Source organism: Melospiza georgiana, chromosome 3, assembly GCF_028018845.1.
Source record: "Melospiza georgiana isolate bMelGeo1 chromosome 3, bMelGeo1.pri, whole genome shotgun sequence".
Classification (NCBI taxonomy): Eukaryota; Metazoa; Chordata; class Aves; order Passeriformes; family Passerellidae; genus Melospiza; species Melospiza georgiana.
The window spans coordinates 77,663,411-77,683,252 of record NC_080432.1 but is presented as its reverse complement, the minus strand read 5'-3'; the positions used below and the strand labels follow the sequence as shown (position 1 = coordinate 77,683,252).

Sequence of the window (19,842 nt, the reverse complement as noted above, 5' to 3'; positions counted from 1 at the left end):
CCCAAGGAGAGTTTGAGTGGACACTTGTGCTGGCTGGACACACAGATAGAGCGTCCAGCCAGGACAGTCCCAGAATACACTGCTATGCTAAAATATGCTGCTTGAAGTTTTCAGAATTCTATTTTCTGCCATATTCTAACTCACAACATGCATTTTTTCCCTGTCTTCCCAAGCTGCAGCAATGGGATCTCACTGGTTCCTGGCCCTGTGGCAGAAGGGTGGGGTGGGTGCCCCACACTGAATCACAGAACCCCACGGAGGTGTTACAGATCCCCTGGCCTCCTGCCTGGGATGTGTGCCTCTCCAGCTGCCAGGGCCAGGCCACGAGTCCTGATGCAGGAAGTGTGGCTTGTGGCATCTGCTCTGCTTCGCAGGCTTAAAAGCTGGGAATGAAAGGAGAATAAAAGCCCCTCTCCAAAGCAGACACTTTCTGACACCCCGTGTCTGTATAATCTCAGTCTCTTGGCTGGGGCCTGTGGAGTAGTGCCAGCAGGAATACCAGCACAGGGATTCTCCTCCTCACCATCTCCAGCAATACTGCTCACCAGAGATGTGTTTCTCTCACATGTGTAAGATAATTTCCAAAACAAAGGATTTAAATACACATGACTAATCTTATTTGGATTTTGTCCAGAAGAACTAAACAAAAGCCTTTTAAATAATAAGATAATAATAGCAAAACCATACTATTTTATTTTAGAAATATTTATTCAAAACTGTAAGAAATAACTGCTCAAAATATTCAGGCACATACAAGAAATTCTATCATTTGGGCTCATATTTTCTGGGGGCTTTTTGAGACTAACCCTTTCATTATATTTTTTTCTGCTTCATTTCTCATAAACCTGGCTGTTTTTTCCCCATTCCTCGCTCCTCTGTGTGTAATCCCATTCTCTATGCAGCTTCCTCCTCACTCTGCTTGGATGTTCTCCTCTGGGGCCATGCCTTCACCTTCTCGCCACCTGCCTTGCTTGGGTGTTTGCTCAGACAAGCTTTTCTTGCTGTGGGACCTCTGAACTGATGCCCTCTCTGCTCCCCTCCAGCTCTGCCCCAGGAGCTTTGCAAAACTGAATTAATGAGTGTGGACAGCATCATTTTGCCAGGTGCCAGGCAGTTTACATAAGATGGAAAGACACTTTTACAGCATCAAAGCCTCTGCAGGAGTAAAGACACATCTTGGCCTGAAAACAGAGCTTTTTACAAGAGTTTTTGTGCTTAACCTTTAAAACCGCTCTGTTATTTAAATTACCAAAAAAAAAAATGAATTCTGTTATTTGAAACACTGAGTGAGGAGGCTGCTATGTAAAAGGGGGTCAGAAAAGGTCAACCTGTTTTCCTGAATGTCCAGCAGAAGAACAGGGTTGTGTCCCACAAAAATCAGGCCAGTCCTGTGTCCAGGAGGCTTTTGTTTCCTGCCTTTATTCTTGCCCATGACGTGCATTTGACGAGCAAGGTAGCTGCCCAAACACCATTTTTACTGATTTGTACTCCTATTCCATAGGAAATGGTGACTGTTGTGCAGAGTGTTTCCAGCAGGTAAATGGCTGGATGGGAGCAAATGGTTGTCCATAAGTGAGGTGAAAGATATTAACTCCAAACAGTCACTAAATCTTTAAGAAATGCCCTGACCTCTTTTGGTTATTGCTATAAAAACTGGAAAAAAAATCCCAGGCATTTTTTCTCTATGACATAACCACCACTGGTATGCATAGAATATATGTTAGTAAATCCTTTGGCTCTCTCTCTGTACTCTAATCATCATAATTTGCTATTTTGGGGAAAATACGTGCTAATGTGCTGGGCAGAGTGAGGGAAGGAAACCATTATTGCTTTGAAAACCACAGTCAGAAATGAAGGCTCAGTTTCTCATTTTCTAAAGTGTCTTTACTTCCCTTAGCATCACCTTTTAAATTCTTATTGTTGTTTGGAACTTCAGGCTCCAATCCTTGGAGCCTTTTTACTTCATTCCTTCCCCAGGGTAGCTCCTGCTATTTTTATCTTGGAGGATTCACCAGAATACAGCTGTAGGGTGGCTGTGTGTGACAGATATGGGTATTCAGAGGAGGAAATGAGAGCAGAAATGCATCATCAGCATTTGAAAGGGATGCTCTGGCACAGACCACCAGCAAGCAGCTCTGGATGTAGATGGTGATGGACAAAGTGGGCAAAACTGCACCTCTGCTTGAAGGGGGAGTTGTAAAAGTGAGAAGCTTCAAAGGAAGGTAGCTGCTTCCACTTAATTCTTAGCACTTCACTGAGGTTTTTGTTGTGCAATCTCTTCTCCCCTGTGCATTTCATCCCGTGTGTGCTCCTCCTACCAATCTGCTTTATGGACATTTTATTGCTTTTAAGAAGCTCTCAGAAGACACTTCAGCTTATGTGAGGACTAACAAGATTTCAGTGCCCTGTGTCCTTGTTCCTCACAAGACATCACTGCACAAACTATTCCAAGGAATCCTTTCAGAAGGGACACCACACTGCTGCCCATAAATCTAAGGGCAGCAGATGGCAAAATTAAAACTATGATGACACTAAGTGATACAAGTTAATTAAATAAGGCAGAGGAGTATTTTAACAAATGCTATCCTGCCATACAAGTCAGCAGTATTTTAAAGATATTGCTATTGTATTTCCGTCAGAGTCAGCAGTAGATACAACAGTCTTTGGACAAGATCCTCTGCCTCCCAGCAGGCTATTCAAAAGGAGATGGAGATAAGACCAGCGCCTGAAATTATTTGGAGGATGATGAAAGCATTGTTTAGTCCAGCCTCAATTTAGGTACTGATGATACACATTGGAAAATTTAAAAAGCTCTTTAAAAGCTTTGGTAGCAAAATTTTTGATTGAAGGCAAACACTAGGTGTGTATGATTAGAGCAACTTTTGTTACAGGGTCCAGGAAGAGTTGCAAGATCTAACAAGATCTGCTCCAGTCATTTATAGGTGGAACTAAATTGCAACACCTGCCACTCTCTCTAACCTTTTGTTGATCCCCTTCTTTGCTTTCTCAAGACCATTCACAAATGCTAAATTCACTGACAGTAAAACTTGCTTTTTTACAGGTGCTGCATGGACTTAGAATCATAGAACCATAGAATAAGCTGAGCTGGAAGTGGCCCATCAGGATCATCAAATCCAACTCCTGGCCCTGCACAAGACACCCCAAAAGTCACACCATGTCCCTGAGAGTGTTGTCCAAATGCTTCTTTAATTCTGTCAGGCTGGTGCTGTGACCACTTCCCTGTTCCAGTGCCCATTAATCCATGCATTCCCAGGGAATTGTAAACCACAGGCTGAAAGTTGATTATCTCTCCCTCTGTGGAAACCTTGCATAAGCCAAGAACACCTCCCCTGCACAATCCCTCATGGTTTCCTTAAACAATTTCTATCCTCTGTGATCAAGCTGCCTTTGCACAAAAGGTGATCCACCTCAGCCACAGCACTGCCTGTTACTATCCATGTAATTCTCATTTCTCCATTGCCACAGCTTTTGCCAGGTTTCTACAAAATGAAGTACTTCAACTTACCAGACTGCAGAAGCTGTTGCCTTTACTCTTCAAATTTCCATTCTCTGTGTTCACCAAACAAATCTTCCTATTGTGACCCCTTCTGCCATTTTAACTCCATTAATGAATTCCTAAGAGATAACAGACATCCTATCTACTGCTAGTTATCACCTTGAACCAATTGCTTGGCCTGTGTTGTTTGTTACTGATCTTACCACACCTGAGAAGTTTTTGGGAGCCAAGCTTACCTGCCTCCACTGATTCCAGCAGTGCTTTGTGAAACACAAAGTGCTTTACCAAGGCAGACCTAACAGCTCACAGCTGTTTGAAAAGGACCTAATTTCCCTGATCAGCCATCTCTGGTGACTTGTGCAGCTTAGCAGTTCACTTTTCTTAGGCACTAACAACAGAATTGACTTTTCTCTCTTTTCTCTCTTTTCTTTCTTTTCTTTCTTTTCTTTCTTTCTTTCTTTCTTTCTTTCTTTCTTTCTTTCTTCTTTCTTTCTTTCTTTCTTTCTTTCTTTCTTTCTTTCTTTCTTTCTTTTCTTTCTTTCTTTCTTTCTTTCTTTCTTTCTTTCTTCTTTCTTTCTTTCTTTCTTTCTTTCTTTTTCTTTCTTTCTCTCTCTCTTTCTCTCTTTCTCTCTTTCTCTCTTTCTCTCTTTCTCTCTCTCTTTCTTTCTTTCTCTCTCTCTCTCTCTCTTTCTTTCTCTCTCTCTCTGTCTCTCTATTTCCCTCTTTTCCTATTACATAGCCCATGTACCTCCCTGAACAGACCAGCTCCTCTTCCCCTGGATCATTCTGCTCAGAGCCATCCACTCTTTGGAACTTTTGTTTTCACTGATTTCTGGATGGCACTCAACTTTCTCTCCTACAATGCAATCCTTCTCATCATCGTTCTGCTTGCAGACTTCTATATTTTGAATATTATCTTGTCTTAGAGTGTTGTTTCCTGAGATCACCAGATGTTCAGCATTGGTGTTTGGTGTTCAAAGCCTTGTGGTGCTTCCTTATTAGTCCCTACTACTTTGAATACCTCTCTCACCTTGAAAAATCTGAAGACAATTCTGCAATTTCAAAGTTCCTCAAAAATAAGTTTATTTCCACTTTATCTGTTTGCTTGCATTTTCTGCAAAGTTTGGGGGGTTTTCCCACTCATAGTGTGCACACCCCTTCACTGTGTTCCCTGCCTCTGCTTTTCACAGGCCAGGATATCTTCTACTATCAAGGGTGCCTTAATCTCTTTCATGGCATATTCAAGACAGAACTTTTTAAGGACCTCTAGATATTCCTCTGCATTTCATTCTGGCCTTGTGCCGAAAGCTTGTGGCTCACCATCTTCTCACAGTCCAGTTTTGTCATATCTCTGGCATGTTCTGCTAATGCCTCGATTTCCCCTCACTGCTTGTGCTGCCTTGGGATCAGCTGGAACCTTTGTCACTGACATAAACAAGAGTTGAGAGAGTCTTAGGGAAGAATCACTCATGATACTGTCAATATCAGATGGATTTTTTAGGTCAATTTTCTATTTAGTTTGAGCATAATAATGCACATGTAGATGAGGCAGTAGAAGCTTTTGAAGAGAAACAATCATTCATGTACTGCGTTTCGGTTTTTGCTGCAGTTACCCTTGCAAGCACCTGGACAGTTCAAACAGCAAACAAACATTTCTTTCAAACTGCTTTCTAGACCCTTTGCAGCACAGGTGGTATGGATGTATTTCATATAGATGAGGCCCACAACAGACACAGAACAGCTAAACTCTGAGCTCCTCTAGCACCTTCACAAGTTCTTTCAAAACACAATCTGTATGTGACAGTCAGGGGGCTTACCAGCTCCAAACTTCATTATCTCATGAGAAAAGAAAAAATAACCAAAAAACAACCATATCACCTAACTAAAACTTCAGAGAGACTTTGTAAAATAAATGAAGATTTTTTGCTCTGTATGATATTGCTCTGTATAAACTCCTAGCAGAAGCATCTATTTCAGAGCAGGCATGAGTTTAAAGAAAGGTACAGCAAAGAATCTAAACTTACATGCACTACGATACAAAACCCATTTTGTGAATTGGAGGAGCACTGGGCAAAGAGACAAACACAGAATCATGTGGCAGACCAAATGCATTATTTATTATTTAGTAGGGCTTTTGTAATACAATTCCATACATTGACTTATTTATGAAGTGAAATAAGAAAGAAATTGAATTCTTGTGTGAAGAAAATAAGGTTTTATATTCAGCTACTATGCCAGCAGAAATTGAAACTAACAAACATGAGCTGAAAAATGGCATAATGATCTTAGCCACTTCTTAGGAAATATTGACTGCAGCACATCAAAGCAAGTGAAGGAAGTTGCATATAGTAATGGTGCAAGATGACACCCAGCTTCTGGTTTCTCAGGCTGCCAAAGATCTTGTGCATTAAAGGCAGCAGGAATGAGAGCTCCCTTTTGCATGAAACTCATCCTCCTCCCGAGCATTCATGGCAAACCATTCACACCACTGCCAGGCTTGGCACTGACCGAGATTTGGGCTGGCACCACCAAAGCTAAGCTACAATAATCCTTTAAAATAAAATTTGCCACCAGGCAGCAGGAAGGTGACTCAGGGTGCAAGATCCTGTTCTCCACACTTGTCTGACCGTGAGACCCTGCTGGCACTGCCAGTGGTGATGCCAGGAGCACCAAACCTAAGAGTAGTTTCTCTTACACAAAACCTTTTAGAGACTCACAGGAGGCAGGGGAGAGAAGAAGAGTAGTGGCATTGAAAACACCCTCTCTGTTCTTCACATCAGAGTGTCCATATTGTGTCTGTGACTCTCCTGGAGAGCACCCTTCTGGCTTCCCACTGTCTGGCATTGTTCCTGATTCTGCAGCTGAAGTACCTAACTCTCACAGCTCACTGAAATACACTGTGATGCCCAAGGACTGTGCATTTCTCTCTACTTGGTCTCAGAAATGGAAATTAGTGCTGATTACTAAGGCTAGTAAGTCTCACCATTAAAAGTCTCTGCATTTTGCAATTCTTCACATAAACTACAAGGAACGTCTTGGGCCTTCACATGTCACTTCATGATTCAAATTAGTGTGTTTAGGGGAGTATTTACTTTACTTAACCTTAAGCAGAATAAATCCTTAAAGTGATGCTGCAGCAAAACCTGAAGTATCATTGATGAGTATACAGCTAAAGAATTTATTTTCTCTATTATTCATTTCACACACTAGATCATAATTTTTACTCTTTTTCTTTTTTTTTTTTTGCATTTGCCACTTTTCAAGTTAATCGCTTTCTTTCCTTTTCTAAATCTCACTTTTTCTAGAAGTAACAACAGAAGATTTGCTTTAGCAAACGGAAACTTAAGAACTGATCAGACACATGTTCAAGAAATTAAAACTTTCTGGGTGCGTGGAAAGGAGCGCCACAATGGATTTATCAGCTTTAAAAGCGGTGATGCATGGCATCCAGGGCTTCCAGGCACAGAGGAGAACTGGGAGGGCACAGAACCCTCTGGGGCTGTGCTCCTCTGTGGCCTGAGAAGAACGGCCCCTCTGTGGCTCGCTCTGTGCTGGCTTCCTTCCCGCATTACCAGCAAAACAACTGCCTAGCAACTCAGCTTTTCCCACAACATTTCCTGTGTGCCCAGAAAAAAAAAAGGATAGCACCTCATATTCTCTCTGGATAATCCCCTTGCTCCAGAGCTGTGTCCAGCCCTCCGCACCCTTGGGAGCTGTAACCAGCAAGGCAGCTGCTGTCGTGACAGAGGGCAGGCAAAGCCAAAGCAGTTCCCTGATCCCTGCTGCAAGTTGTGCAGGTTATCTGCTCCTCAGGCAGACAGCAAACTTGCTGCTTCCCTCCACTGCATCATCTCCCCAAACAAAGGCAGGAAGCCATGGCTGTCAGCTGAAAGGTACAGACATCCTTCCTAGTGAGAGCCCTGTTTTGTGAGCTGCCAGGGAGCTCTCTAGCACACACTTCTCAGCGGCTGGGAGAGTCCATCTGAAGGCGTAAATAATTAAGCACTTTAAAAAAACAGTGCTGGCTTAAACATGTGAAATTGCTTTTTCCAGTTACTGCCGTTAAGAAACATTTACAGTCATACAGCAGATTTACCAATAGTTACATTTTCTTATCTGAAATCACAGCTGCAGCAGGGTCTTGCAACTCAGTATTTAAGTCACTTCCCTCACAGTTTCAGCACCAGTGAGAAAAGAGCTGCCTTGAATCTTCTGCAGCTGTTTCTGAGCAACATGCTGAGGGCACTGCAGAATGCACAGTTTTGCCCATATGGTCTCTGGAAGCACAAGCTTCTCATCCCTCCCAATGTTAAAGAAGCGCCGTAACTAAGCTCTAACCAGCATAAATAAGAAAGCACTCTTAACCAAACACAAAGAAATTAGGGCAGCAACTTACTTGCCGTCTTCATAACTTCCTCAGGAACATTGTCTGTTCAAATGAGTGCAACAGGAAATGGTGGTGGTGAGGGGAGAGCTGCAGGGCTGCAGCTCCAACCACGCACTGCAAAGTGCAGAGGCACTCAGCCCTGGGTTGGTAACAGCAACAGGCAGCCGCCTCCCTCCTTCGTGCACTTTGCATGTAAATCTCAAACTGACGCCACGTGGAGAGAAGGGACTTTAACAAAGATCTACCAGAAATATGTCTGTGAAAAGGCTTTGTTACCCAGAGTTCTGTGCTCAGAATTGCAGTGCTTGCCTCTGTGAAGTGCTCCCAGACCTACAGATGAAAAGCACCCCAGGACTGCTGCCATTTAATGCTGAATTCATCTGGACAGGTGTTCACAGTCTTTAATAAAGGCAATACTGACCTTTAGTTCCTCTTTGTCACATAGGGATGAACTTGGACCTCTCTTGTCCTGCCTTTTGCTACAGTGTGGTAGAGATGTGCACGCTCAAGGGTTGCACAGGTCCACAGACATCTCCACATGCATTCTCTCTGCTGAGGCAGAACATTGTCCATAGCTTAATCAGGACCCTGCTTCTACCTTCTTAAACGGGGTTTCATAGCAGGGCAGACAGCTCCCTGAATCCTTGCCAGTGTCCCACAGCCTTTGAGACAGGAGCTACAATCTCTTTTTTGTTTCTGAATTAGCATCTGACAGATGCAGAAAGCTGCCTCTAATATCCAGCTCACAGAAATATGCAAAAGTAAGACGGGGAACTCATGGAAAAGCTCTGATAGCATCACATACTGCAGGCATGTGGCATGTCTTTGATAACTGGATTGCCTCACCAGGGTTTAGACTTTCAGCTCTGCGTTTTTGTCGCTCAGTTTAGTACCCACTGAATAGTTAGATAAGGTAGAGATTAGCAGCAGAGCAACAAACTATTAATGCAAGTGGATGAAATGTTGACAACTATGTTATAACTGCAAAACAGTTGGAAAATCTTGCAGAGATGTTGTGGTTGCAAAAGACGTCAGAATTTCAGAAAAGAGCAGTTGTACAGGACTGCTGAAGGGCAAATCTAGCCTACACAACCTGTGTTTCTGGGCACGGGTCAAGAAACTTGCAGAATTCCTCCAGGAGCTCCATCTGACTCTGCAGGGTTGGTGAGCAGGGAGAAGTGTTTGCTTGCAAGCTGAGTCAGCTCCGTGACACAAACTCCAGGAGGTCCTGCTTACACAGCTCCATGTCAGACTGAACACCACTGGAGACACACATGTAAAAGGAAACATCTGTGCCAGCAAGTCAGAAATGCTGTCTTGCACAACACAAGTCAAAAGGCATGGAAGGAGAAGTTTCACCTAGCTTTGGTGAAATCCATCTGGTTTCTTTGCATTTTTCCCATTAAATATAGACAGTCTTTCCTTGCTCCATCTGCAGATAGTCTGAACAGCAGTGGCTGGAAAAACATGGTGTGAGCTTCCACAGACCCTCTGCCTGTGCCAAGCACACCTGCCCTGGGGGTTATTTGACACCCTTGGTAATTTTGCACATTTTGAATAACCTGCAAATGCAACCAAAAAGTAGCAATTTCCCCCCCACCTCTACTACAATCTTATCAGCAGATAACAGTAGCAGATCACTTGACAAGAATGGATATTACTCACTGACTGAAGAGGCTGACACATCTGTAATTGATACAGAATTAAAGTTCCTTTTGTCCTTGAGTTTCATCTTTCATTTCCTGTCTAGGTTCTTCTTATTGCCTTAACCCTCTCTTTCCTTTTCAAGTGACTCTTCACTTTCCAGCTTCCTCCCTTCTCTCTTATTCCTAGAATCACACAATAGTTTCAGTTGGAATGCACCTTTAAATGTCATGTGGTCCAAATCCCCTGAAGTGACAGGGTCATCTTCCACTGGACCAGGCTGCTCAGAGCTCTGTCCAACCTGACCTTGAATATTTCCAGGGATGGTGCATCCACCACCTTCTGAGCAATCTGTGCCAGTGTTTCACCATATAAGATTTGTTCCTTTTATGTAATCTAAATCTATCCTCTTTCAGTTTAAAGCCATTGCCCCTTGTCCTGCTGCTACAGGCCCTACTAAAAAGTTTGACTGCATGACCTCATCTTACTAAGAAGACTTCTAGTAAGTAAATATACAATTATTTTAAAAATTTAAAGGCCTTTTAATATTTTGATTGTTTCCCCTTCTTCCTATATTTTCCCTTCAGAATGGACTGTATAATGCAATCCCTGTGATTGCCCTCTCCCCTCTCTCCTTGTCCCCAGCTTTTTCAGGAATAACCATCATTTCTCTTTCTGCAGTTTATCACTGCTGACCCTCTGTGGAAGTTCACCCAGCTGTCCTGTCCTCTCTCAGCCCATCATTCTGGCCAAGCATGACCAGTTCCTTTGAGCTGTACTGCAGGAGTGTAGCTGGCCTGCAGTGTGAGAGGGGAAATAGGATCCAGCTGCAACATTATAGGGACCAGCTTCCCAAAAATCCCCTAAATTTTAAATGACTGGCTTTCTATCTATCTTCAGAGACCTAATCCTTGAATGAAACCCCCAACAGCTAAAGGAAAAGGTGCCTGAATGATTACAAGCAGTTCAGCTCACAGGGAAGAGATGCCAACACAGCTGCAAAAGAGGGACCAACTTTGGCCTCAGCATGGGATGGGGTTCTCTTAATTCCTTGTGTTTGAAGTGTTGCTCTTTGCATTGAATGTTTACACATTTACATTGTGTCTCTTCTTGCTTTTGATGTTTAAGCATTCACCTGGGTTTGGGTAATCCCATTTATTGTTTGGATATTTAATGATTCACAAGAGTAGGTGGAAGAACCTAAGTCTTCTTTTCCTTCCCTGATCTAGACAAGTGGTCTAATCCAAAAGTTATTGCCTTTTTCTAATTACTACATAAAGCCATCCCATTTTGCAATGAAAAGGTTAAAACTACATCCTATAGCATTATGTAGCTAATTTAAGCAATCATAATAGATGTGAGTTCAAAAACTCATGACCAGAAAATGAACTTGAACACAGGTGTTTGAACTATTGTTTAAAGGGCAAATTATCTTGTACATTGAACCAGATTCATTGAATACAAAATGTACCTGGTCTTAGCACTGAGTTCAGTAGATATTTGCTTAAAACAGAGATCTCAGTGTAGCTTAGCTACATGCACTAGGTAGCAACAGACTGTACACAAAACATACACTTAACTCCTGAGGGAACTTCACTGCTGGAAAATTGGCATGGAGGAACTCCCTTTTGTGCTGTAGAGAAGTACTGCAGGGGTTTTGAAGATATAAATTTTTAACTCTGATACCCAATTCTTTGTTTTTCTGATGCAATGCTCTTGAGGCTAAATGAAACTCTGAAATAAATTTCCTTGCTAGGAGATACATCTCCTCATGGGATTAATAGGATTTACACACTGCCACTTTCTCTTGGGATCCAGACAATTGTTCAGATAATTATTGTTATGATAAATATTGATCTAGCTACCACTGATTGCATTTGGGTAATGTTAAGACATTACCTGCATGTGGATCCCTCCACTACATTTATACAACTCCTTTCACTTAGTGAAACACCTTGTTGTCCTCACCCAAATAAAGATTACTGCAAATACAACCAGAACAAATGGAATTCTTTGGAACAATTTTTTCTTTGGAACAAATTCCAACAGTTTTCTGAATGATCAGATCAGCTAAACCAGCTCTGGAGCTCAGGGCTATAATTTACCTCTGGAAGTGGAGACTCTAGAAGTTCACTGGACGCAGAGACAAAGATCTGTGGACTAAATAATTGCTCTAAACAGAGTTTTGATAAACACTGTCTGAAAAAAAAGCAAACCACAGGAATTCATATAAAAATCTTGATTCTGCAGAGCCGATAGTTCTATCTATACTAAATAAGTGTTTATACAAATTTACTTTTTGAATGGATAAAGAATTGTTTTGGAGTTCAGCCTTTTTGTTATGTGAAGCTGCTTCTTTACATTAGCTATTCTCATTAATGGATGCATTCCTGAGCAACATCTTAAAAATACAGTTATTACTTTGTACTTTGTTTCTTTAATTGAAACCATATGGCTTCACTGTGGGGGAAGAGACAAGGCTAAGTTTAAAACCAAACATGGCATAAAGTCCTGCACTTTTTAAAAAAGGGAAGGATTTTCATCTGAAGTGCCCTTCTTAAGGAAAGACTCCTGAAAAAGACATGAATCACAGAAACGTTTCAGGGCTGCTCCTTCTCCATTCTTCATAAAGATTTGTTTCCCACAGTATAATTGCTAATTCTTTGCAACCAATAATAGACATCTCCTTTAAAAATTTAAAATTGATTTTTGGACAGTTAAAACACAACATCTAAATAATTCCTTGTCGTCCTTTCAGAAAATTTATTAACACAGCTGGAAATAATCGCTCATTCAGCAGGAATCCCTATAGTTCATCTTACAGAGAAAAAAAAAAAAAGAAAAGCAGAAAGGCTTGTCTCACTAGGATAATTCAGAGCACTGTAAAGGAATGGTTAAAAAATTACAGTGACTTTTAGAAATGTGGCCGCACTGACATTGTGATGCAAAAATATGTACAATACAAAGAAAATAAATCTCACTTCTTTTGTTGACCTCAGCAAGAACACAAAATGTGGAATGTCAGATTGTTATATTTCTGTTATTTCAATTTGTTGCTTGTGTATTTGTTTATTTTGACCTTTTTCAGTCTAAGCAGAAGTTCAAATTCCATTGATTTAAAACGTCTTTATACAGAAAGTATTCAGGAACGGCCACACTTCTGTGGTTTTGCTCTTCACAGACTTGCTGTTAATCACATTGTTTTCACTGACAACTTAAGTTTCTGTGCTTTTCTAAGTTTCTTGAGACCTGTGGAGACCACGTGAGAGAGAAGGATCCATTGATCCTACCCCACTTTGTGATGAAAAAATTGATAACTTGGTCCTTTTCACTTGCAATTTACAGAAACCAGTGCAACTCACAGTATCCCCCAGGTTTCTTCTGAGTATGACTTCACTTGAAACACATATTTGATTGTTATGGGCAATTTGTGAAAACTCATTGAAAATTCCTGTACCAAAGTGTTTTGGCAGCCCATGCTTCTTTTTCTTCCTATAATGTTTGATTCAGTAGAATAAACTCCCTTTTAGTGCAGGCCAAACACAGAACCTAAAATTATAGATTAATGATTCAGAAGACATGTATATTAAATAACACTCTTTTATTCATATGCATGAGGGGTTTTAATGTATGGATCTCCTTAAGGACTTAAGAAATGGTATTGAATTGATGGGGCAACATCAGACATGGAGATCAAATTTGTTTAAACATGCATATGCACTTCATCTGATGACAAAATTTTAGCTAAAGGACATATTTAGGTGCTGGAATTCTTTTGTGGTGTAACAGAAATAGAGGTAGGATCTATTACCATCTATATAAAAGCTTCTTTCTAGGAAATTCAGAACTTAATGTGAACTGTGAAAAGCTTATACTTCAGTTAAACCCACTCTTTCTCTCAACCCACTACTTTTGTCAGAAGTTATGTCTCTGCAGAGACATAGGAAATATATTTACAGGCATAGAGAATTTCAACATTACATCCTATTTCAAACATTAAAAAATGCATTTTGTATTTCTAAATCCAGGCATATTCTATATTTCTCTTCATTGTTGAAGAACTAAATGGCTTTTGCAGGATCAGGGCTTCAGATACCTTATTATCAGTTAAAAATATCAGATAAAATTTCCTCCCCAAAGTCATATGCTCATAAAATATTCTGATGTTTCTCTTGTTATCTTTCATCCAATTTTTCGGTCACATTCTCTTTATCACTGTTCCCTGAGATTCTCAGCATTGGACAACATTGCTTCAAAGTAAGATACTTTAAAGATTACCAAGGGATCATACCAAGGATTTAAAGCATAGATTGTTGGAATTTTGGCATCAATAGCTTGTCTACCTCATCCAGTAACTCCCAGTGACAGTAATTTCTGTTTTTTACATACACTTTGCCTTTCAAACTCATAGTGTATGCTTCAAATTAAGTGAAAGTTATTCAAGTGACAAAAGGTTTTAGTACTAATAACCGACACAAAATGATGCATAAATTGCTGTGCATGATCCTGCAGTGGCAAAGATGAAACAATTAACTTAAAAAGCAGTCTTGCTGCAGTCTGAAGCAGCTTCTCTCTGCCAAAACCCAGTCCCTGGCATACCAGCAGTGTCTGCTGAGGTAGTTTTGCCTAAGTAAAGGCTGACTTTTGAGATCATGATTTCTCTGGTATCAATATAAATGAATACAGGAACACCTATCCAAGCCAATTCACTCTGGGCCTGCCAGTTGAAATTTCAAGGCAGAAGTAATTCAGAAAGAAAGAGAGACAGGGTGCTGTGACAATCACTGGTAACTCCCACTGCTCACTCTTGGCTGTAGGGTCTTTTTGCAACTGCTGGGAAGCAATTCAGGTTGGGAGTGCAGGAACTTCCTGTCAATGATTTTTTTTTTACCAACTGTAAGTTATTGATTGAGTGAATAAATAGAGAATCACAAGAACTGATCGTTTATGTTAAAGCGTTATTGCCTGTCTTTTATTTATGGACAATTCACAGTGTGAAGTAAAATCAATTGCTAAGCAATGGGCCATGAAAAGAAACCAGGAAGTGCAGGATGTGGGAACAGTAAGAAATGTGCATTTTGGAGTCAGTCAGACTCAGTTAAGGGTTGGACTTCATGCTTTTAAAGGTCCTTTCCCACCTAAATGGTTCTGTGATTCTCTGTGCAACTGCTAGAGACAGGCACTCTGCCTGAGGGCAATAGAGTCCTCAGAGCCTAATTATAGATACAGAGAAAGACAGGAAAATTAACTACTTTTAAGTACTGGAGATTTACTTTTGTGGTTTACTGGTCAGTGTTCAGTGCAATGTTAAGCCCTGTAATGTGGTCCAGGGGGACCAGGAATGGAGCTTGTAATGGACATAACTTTAAATTCTTGGTACAGGAATTACCAAATCCACCTGAACAATGGGGGAGAAGCCTTACAAGAAGCAGGGCAAGCGCTGCAGTGACCCCAACCCAAGCTGAGTTTGGTGCCCAATGACCCCACACAACAAACCCACAGCACTTCCCCACCCTGAGTGATCACCATAACCAAGGGAGCCCAAAGCAATAAATTAACTCAGTGGACATTTTATGGACATTTTACAGGGCCCATCCATAAACTAAAGGAATGATACCTGTGTATTACACCAAAGAGTGGGAAGGGGTGTGGTGGTTAATGACAGTGTATTAGAAAATGTGGGCTCTGACCACGATGTAAATGGTATGGAATAAGGAGTGGAGAATGTAATGGTTTTGGCTGGGGTAAAGTTAGTTTTCTTCATAGTATGTAGTGGGAGGCTGTGCTTTGGATTTGTGCTGAAATCACAGCTGATGATAAGAGGGATGTTTTTGTTATTTGCTGAGCTGGGCTTACACAGAATTAAGACCTTTTTGCCTTTCTCTCCCCCAGTGAGTAGGCTGGGGGTGGACAAGCAGAGGGGAGGGGACACAGGCGGGACAGCTGACTCCAAATGACTGAAGGGTTATTCCATCCAACATGGCATCGTGGCCAGCGCATAAATAAAAGGGAAAGAAGAAAGAAGGGGCAGGGGACACATTCAGATGATGGCATTTGTCTTCCCAGGTAACCATAACACATGACAGGGCTTTGCTTTCCTGAGGGTGTCTGAACACATTCCTGCCTATGGGAAGTGGTGAATGAATTCCTTGTTTTGCTTTCCTTGTGTGTGCACAGCTTTTGTTTTATCTATTAAACTTTATCTCAATACACAAGTTGTTCTCATTTTTACTTCTCTGATTCTCTTTCCTGTCTCCCTGGAGATGTGTGGGGCTTAGTTGGTGATGGGAGGATTAAACCACACCAAATATATTCACTTGACTTCTCTGAACATACCCATTTGTATGGAATGAATGGCCATTATTTCTGTGTATGGCCAAGGAAGACCATCAAACTGAAATGCAAGTTACTTTTAAAGAGAGTCCCACACTGGTGAGCTCCTTTCAGCATCTGGTTTAAAGGCCAGATGACAAAAAGCCTGTACCCAACAGCTGTAAAAAGCACATTTATTGCTTAATGAGTCCCTTGAGTCTGAAGACCTTCTCTGTAAACAATTTTACTAGCAGTATTGTAAGTAAAGTAGTGCCATGTGGGAATTCTTATTCTACACTGACAAAAATCTGATCAGAAAAGGGCTGTGAAATAACTTACCAGAGATGATTTAGCAGGGCAGTGATAAAAACAACCATGACAGGAATCAGGTCTGCTGGTCCTTTTCCTCCTCTGTTTCCTAGAGCACGTGGATGGAAAGATTTATTACCAAAGAGATTTGCTCGCAGAGCAATTATTAGCACTGACTCCTTTAGAAAATGTATCAGCTGCTTAAAATGTATTTTAACATTAAACGACTCTGTGCTACCGAAAAGAGTTACATCTGTATGGCACAAAGTGAAAATGATTATTCTCTCCAGAGGCTCTGGTAGCAATGGCCCAGTTCTGCTCTCGGGTTGTTACTCTGTGGTGTGAAAGGGCTCTGTGGACACTGCCTGCTGCCCCTGGGATTCCAGAGAGGGAGGCTGCTGGGATAGCCACGGGCGTCTCCTCTCGTACAGATGAGAATCACATTAAACTTGCTGGAATCAAAGACATGCTTCAAATTGGAATTTAGCTTTGGCACTAAATTGGGCTGATGTGTGGGACAGTGGTGTGGTTTAACCTAATCACTGTAAGCAAAATTGGTGGCAATCGCACAAAGCCTGAACAGGAAAACCAAAAGGAAGAGAGAGAGGAGGAAAGAGAAAAGAAGGAAGGAGATATACATCAAAGAAAATACATAGAATTAGAAAATAAAAAGAAAATATACATAACACACATATCTGTAAGTAGGAAACAATGGAGCCAGACAAGAAAGGAACCAAAAAGATAAACCAGAAGCCAAATCCTCTGCTTGTAAAAAAGGGTAAAAATAGCAGTATTGAACTTGTGTGTCCATGTCCTCCAGCTGCTGGGCTCTGCCCAGGAGGAGCTCAAACCCCACTGCAGAGCATGGCAGGGGTGCTTAAATAGGAAGTGAGGAATTTTACTGAAACTACTGCAACTAATTACAAACACGAAGATAGTGGGATTTTCCATGAACAGCCTGGAAAGACCAAAGCAACATTTGTTTTATTTAATTTAAAAAGCTGTTATTTTTCTCAGTTCCCAGAAAACTAAAGTGATGGCAAGAAATGTGATGTGCAGATTGCCTGAACTGGTGTTAATTATTTTTTAATCACTGAAAATTAAATTAGGTTTTAAATAGACATTATTAATTCTTGTCTGAGTTGTCCAAAGACAGTGTAACAAGCTAACAGATATTGAATTATAATTACAAGAATATATAATTATATCAATTTTAGAGACTTTAAGAAGGATATACTAGCTGTTCAATACAGAATTTGTTCAATTTACGGCACAGATTATTAACCAAAACAATAAAAAAATGTTAAATATTATCTTTCATCCTAAATTATTTTGTTTATTGCTTTTCATTTTTTACTACCTTAGAGGGCCTGTTTCCATGCACTACTGTCATTGTTCAACCACAACCATCAACTAAAGATTGTTTTTCTCCTAGTTTTACATATCTGATGGCCTTTGGTCATGACCATCAGGAAAAAGGCATTGTTAGGTCTCTGGATACTGATAACTGCAGCCTAGAAGGTTTAGGCAGCACAGCTTGTGTGGGTCCATTCTGCTCCATAGCACTTCCATGGTCACAGAACTTTGTGGAGTACATGGATGCCTAGTTTAGAAAATTGATCCCATTTTAATTAAAATAATAGTTCTCTTTTTAATGGCATTATGTTATTGTATTTTGAGGGAGATCAACAGCAGTCTGCATCTGGTTCTACCAAAGTCAGTGTTGGTGTTAATATCAGGTATAGGAGACAGACTGATCAGACTCAAGTAATTCTTAAATCTCTGACTATAGTACAGTTGAACAAAGATCAGAACAAATGAGATATTCAGGAGATTCAGTTTTCAGTATTTTATCTTCTTCAGACACTGAGAAAATGCAAAAGGAATAAGGCACTGTGACTGCTCCCAAGGACAGCACCCTCTGACAGTGCCTTTCATCAGTGGTATGCAAAAAAGATCAACCAGAGGATCTGAAAGCTCATCTGCTTGGTGACCCTGGTATCAGCTGGCAGCCAACAAGGACCATGCTAGGGACCCTCTTTCATACCTGAATCTGAGGTTCAAGTAACAGTAAACACTTGGTGGCCTTCCATGGCATGTTTGGGATGGTTTTTAGCCTATGAAGTGCTATTGTGATGTGCCTACTAATTCCCTTCTGAGCTCTTGGAGAATGCCTCCACAAATTTTGTTCTCTGTAGAGGACTGGCTGGGGTTAAAGTATCTAGATTTCTCTAGATTCCTACCTATACTCCACTATATCAGTAATGCCACACAAACCATGATTCAAAGTGCTCTGGCAACTGCTGGCAAATCCAGGTCAATATTCTGCGAAGACTTCTGTAGTATCTGGGCAATATAAGCAAGAGGAAAACAAAAAAGAGGGAAGGGGAAAGCAACTCTCTTCCCTCCAACCACCAATCATATATCACTGCTGATCACCCTTAAGACCTGGAGAAAAATCTGCAATGAACTGGGCATTTTGTGGAATGACACTCGACCTACAATGGGGAAGAAATGCCCATTGTCTTCTGGAGTTCCAAGATGCCAGAGGCACTCTGTGTGACAGACCAAAGCACTAATTTTCTCTGACAAATCCCTCTGCAACTACTGCAAAGCCCAGCAGAGGCTAGATTAATATCTAGGAATTCTGCAAATTTCTGGTCATTATTCGTCTATCACGTATTTAACAAAACACAAAATCTTCTGAATTCCTCATTACAGGGTACAAGGGAATTCTCAGAAGATGAATAGGAAATATTGCAATGTAATAGATACAATATTGAAAGTAGTCCAGCATTAAATTCCATGTGAAAAAAAAAAAATCTACAAGCAGAAAGAAAGTAGAAAAGAAACACTTTTTTCTTCTTTTTAAAAAATCCTCTAACTGCTGACCTTGAGCTTCATTGAAGATGTGTGAAAGACAAGAGAAGAAACTTCATTTAAACAAATATAAAGCTGATTTGCAGTCCATTTGTTGACAGCCCTGTAACACTGTCTGGCAAACAGATAGCAATCTGGATAAGAAATCTGTTTGATTAGCATGGAAAGATGGCTACAGATGGAAGTGGCTGTGAGGACCAGCCCAGCCAGCCAGTGACAGGGTTGCTCTCCTTAGGAGGTCCAAAGTTGGAAACAAAAAGATGGGGCCAAAATTTTATTTTGCATCAAAGCATGTCACGATTTTCAGCCATCTGCACCCCACTATTCTTGTGAGAGACAGCAACCTTTGACAAGCCAGCTTTTGCTAAAAGAAGAGGAGTGGCTAATTGGATTCCTAATCCATTAATGCTAATCTTTTCACTGAAGTGCCAGCAGTGTGATTTGTCATCTTTGCTTTCCCTGCTGCTTTATGTGGCTCTGTGAAACTGGAGCACAGAGCTGGTTGCTGCTGCTCACTCTCCACTGGTGTGGTCTCCAAAGGCTCTGCATAACCCCAACTAATGACCTGAGAGATGCTGCAGAAGTCTCTGGCCAAATTCAGCCATACAGGGACAGGGTTTACTTTAGGTAAATCCATGTTCTGGCACTTTGGAAGAAGTAATGCACATTGACATAGGAGCTGAATTTGGTGTACAGTTTTAAAATTCCCTTCCGAGTATTGTTTATTGTAATCCACAGAAATGAAAAGTGGTTTGGGGTATTTTTTTCCTATGTAGGGATGAGAAGGTTTTTA

The 19,842-nt window shown here is 40.9% G+C and overlaps 1 protein-coding gene across 1 annotated transcript in view; it reads right to left on the bottom strand.

Annotated features, from left to right (window-relative positions):
* Positions 1-8,002, bottom strand: part of CEP85L (centrosomal protein 85 like) — a 135,840-nt gene extending 127,838 nt beyond the window's left edge. The window contains exon 1 of the mRNA XM_058020389.1: positions 7,914-8,002. Within this exon, the coding sequence (XP_057876372.1) occupies positions 7,914-7,926 (13 nt within the window). The 5' untranslated portion in view covers positions 7,927-8,002. The remainder of the gene's footprint in view (positions 1-7,913) is intronic.
* Between the last annotated feature and the right edge of the window lie 11,840 nt (positions 8,003-19,842).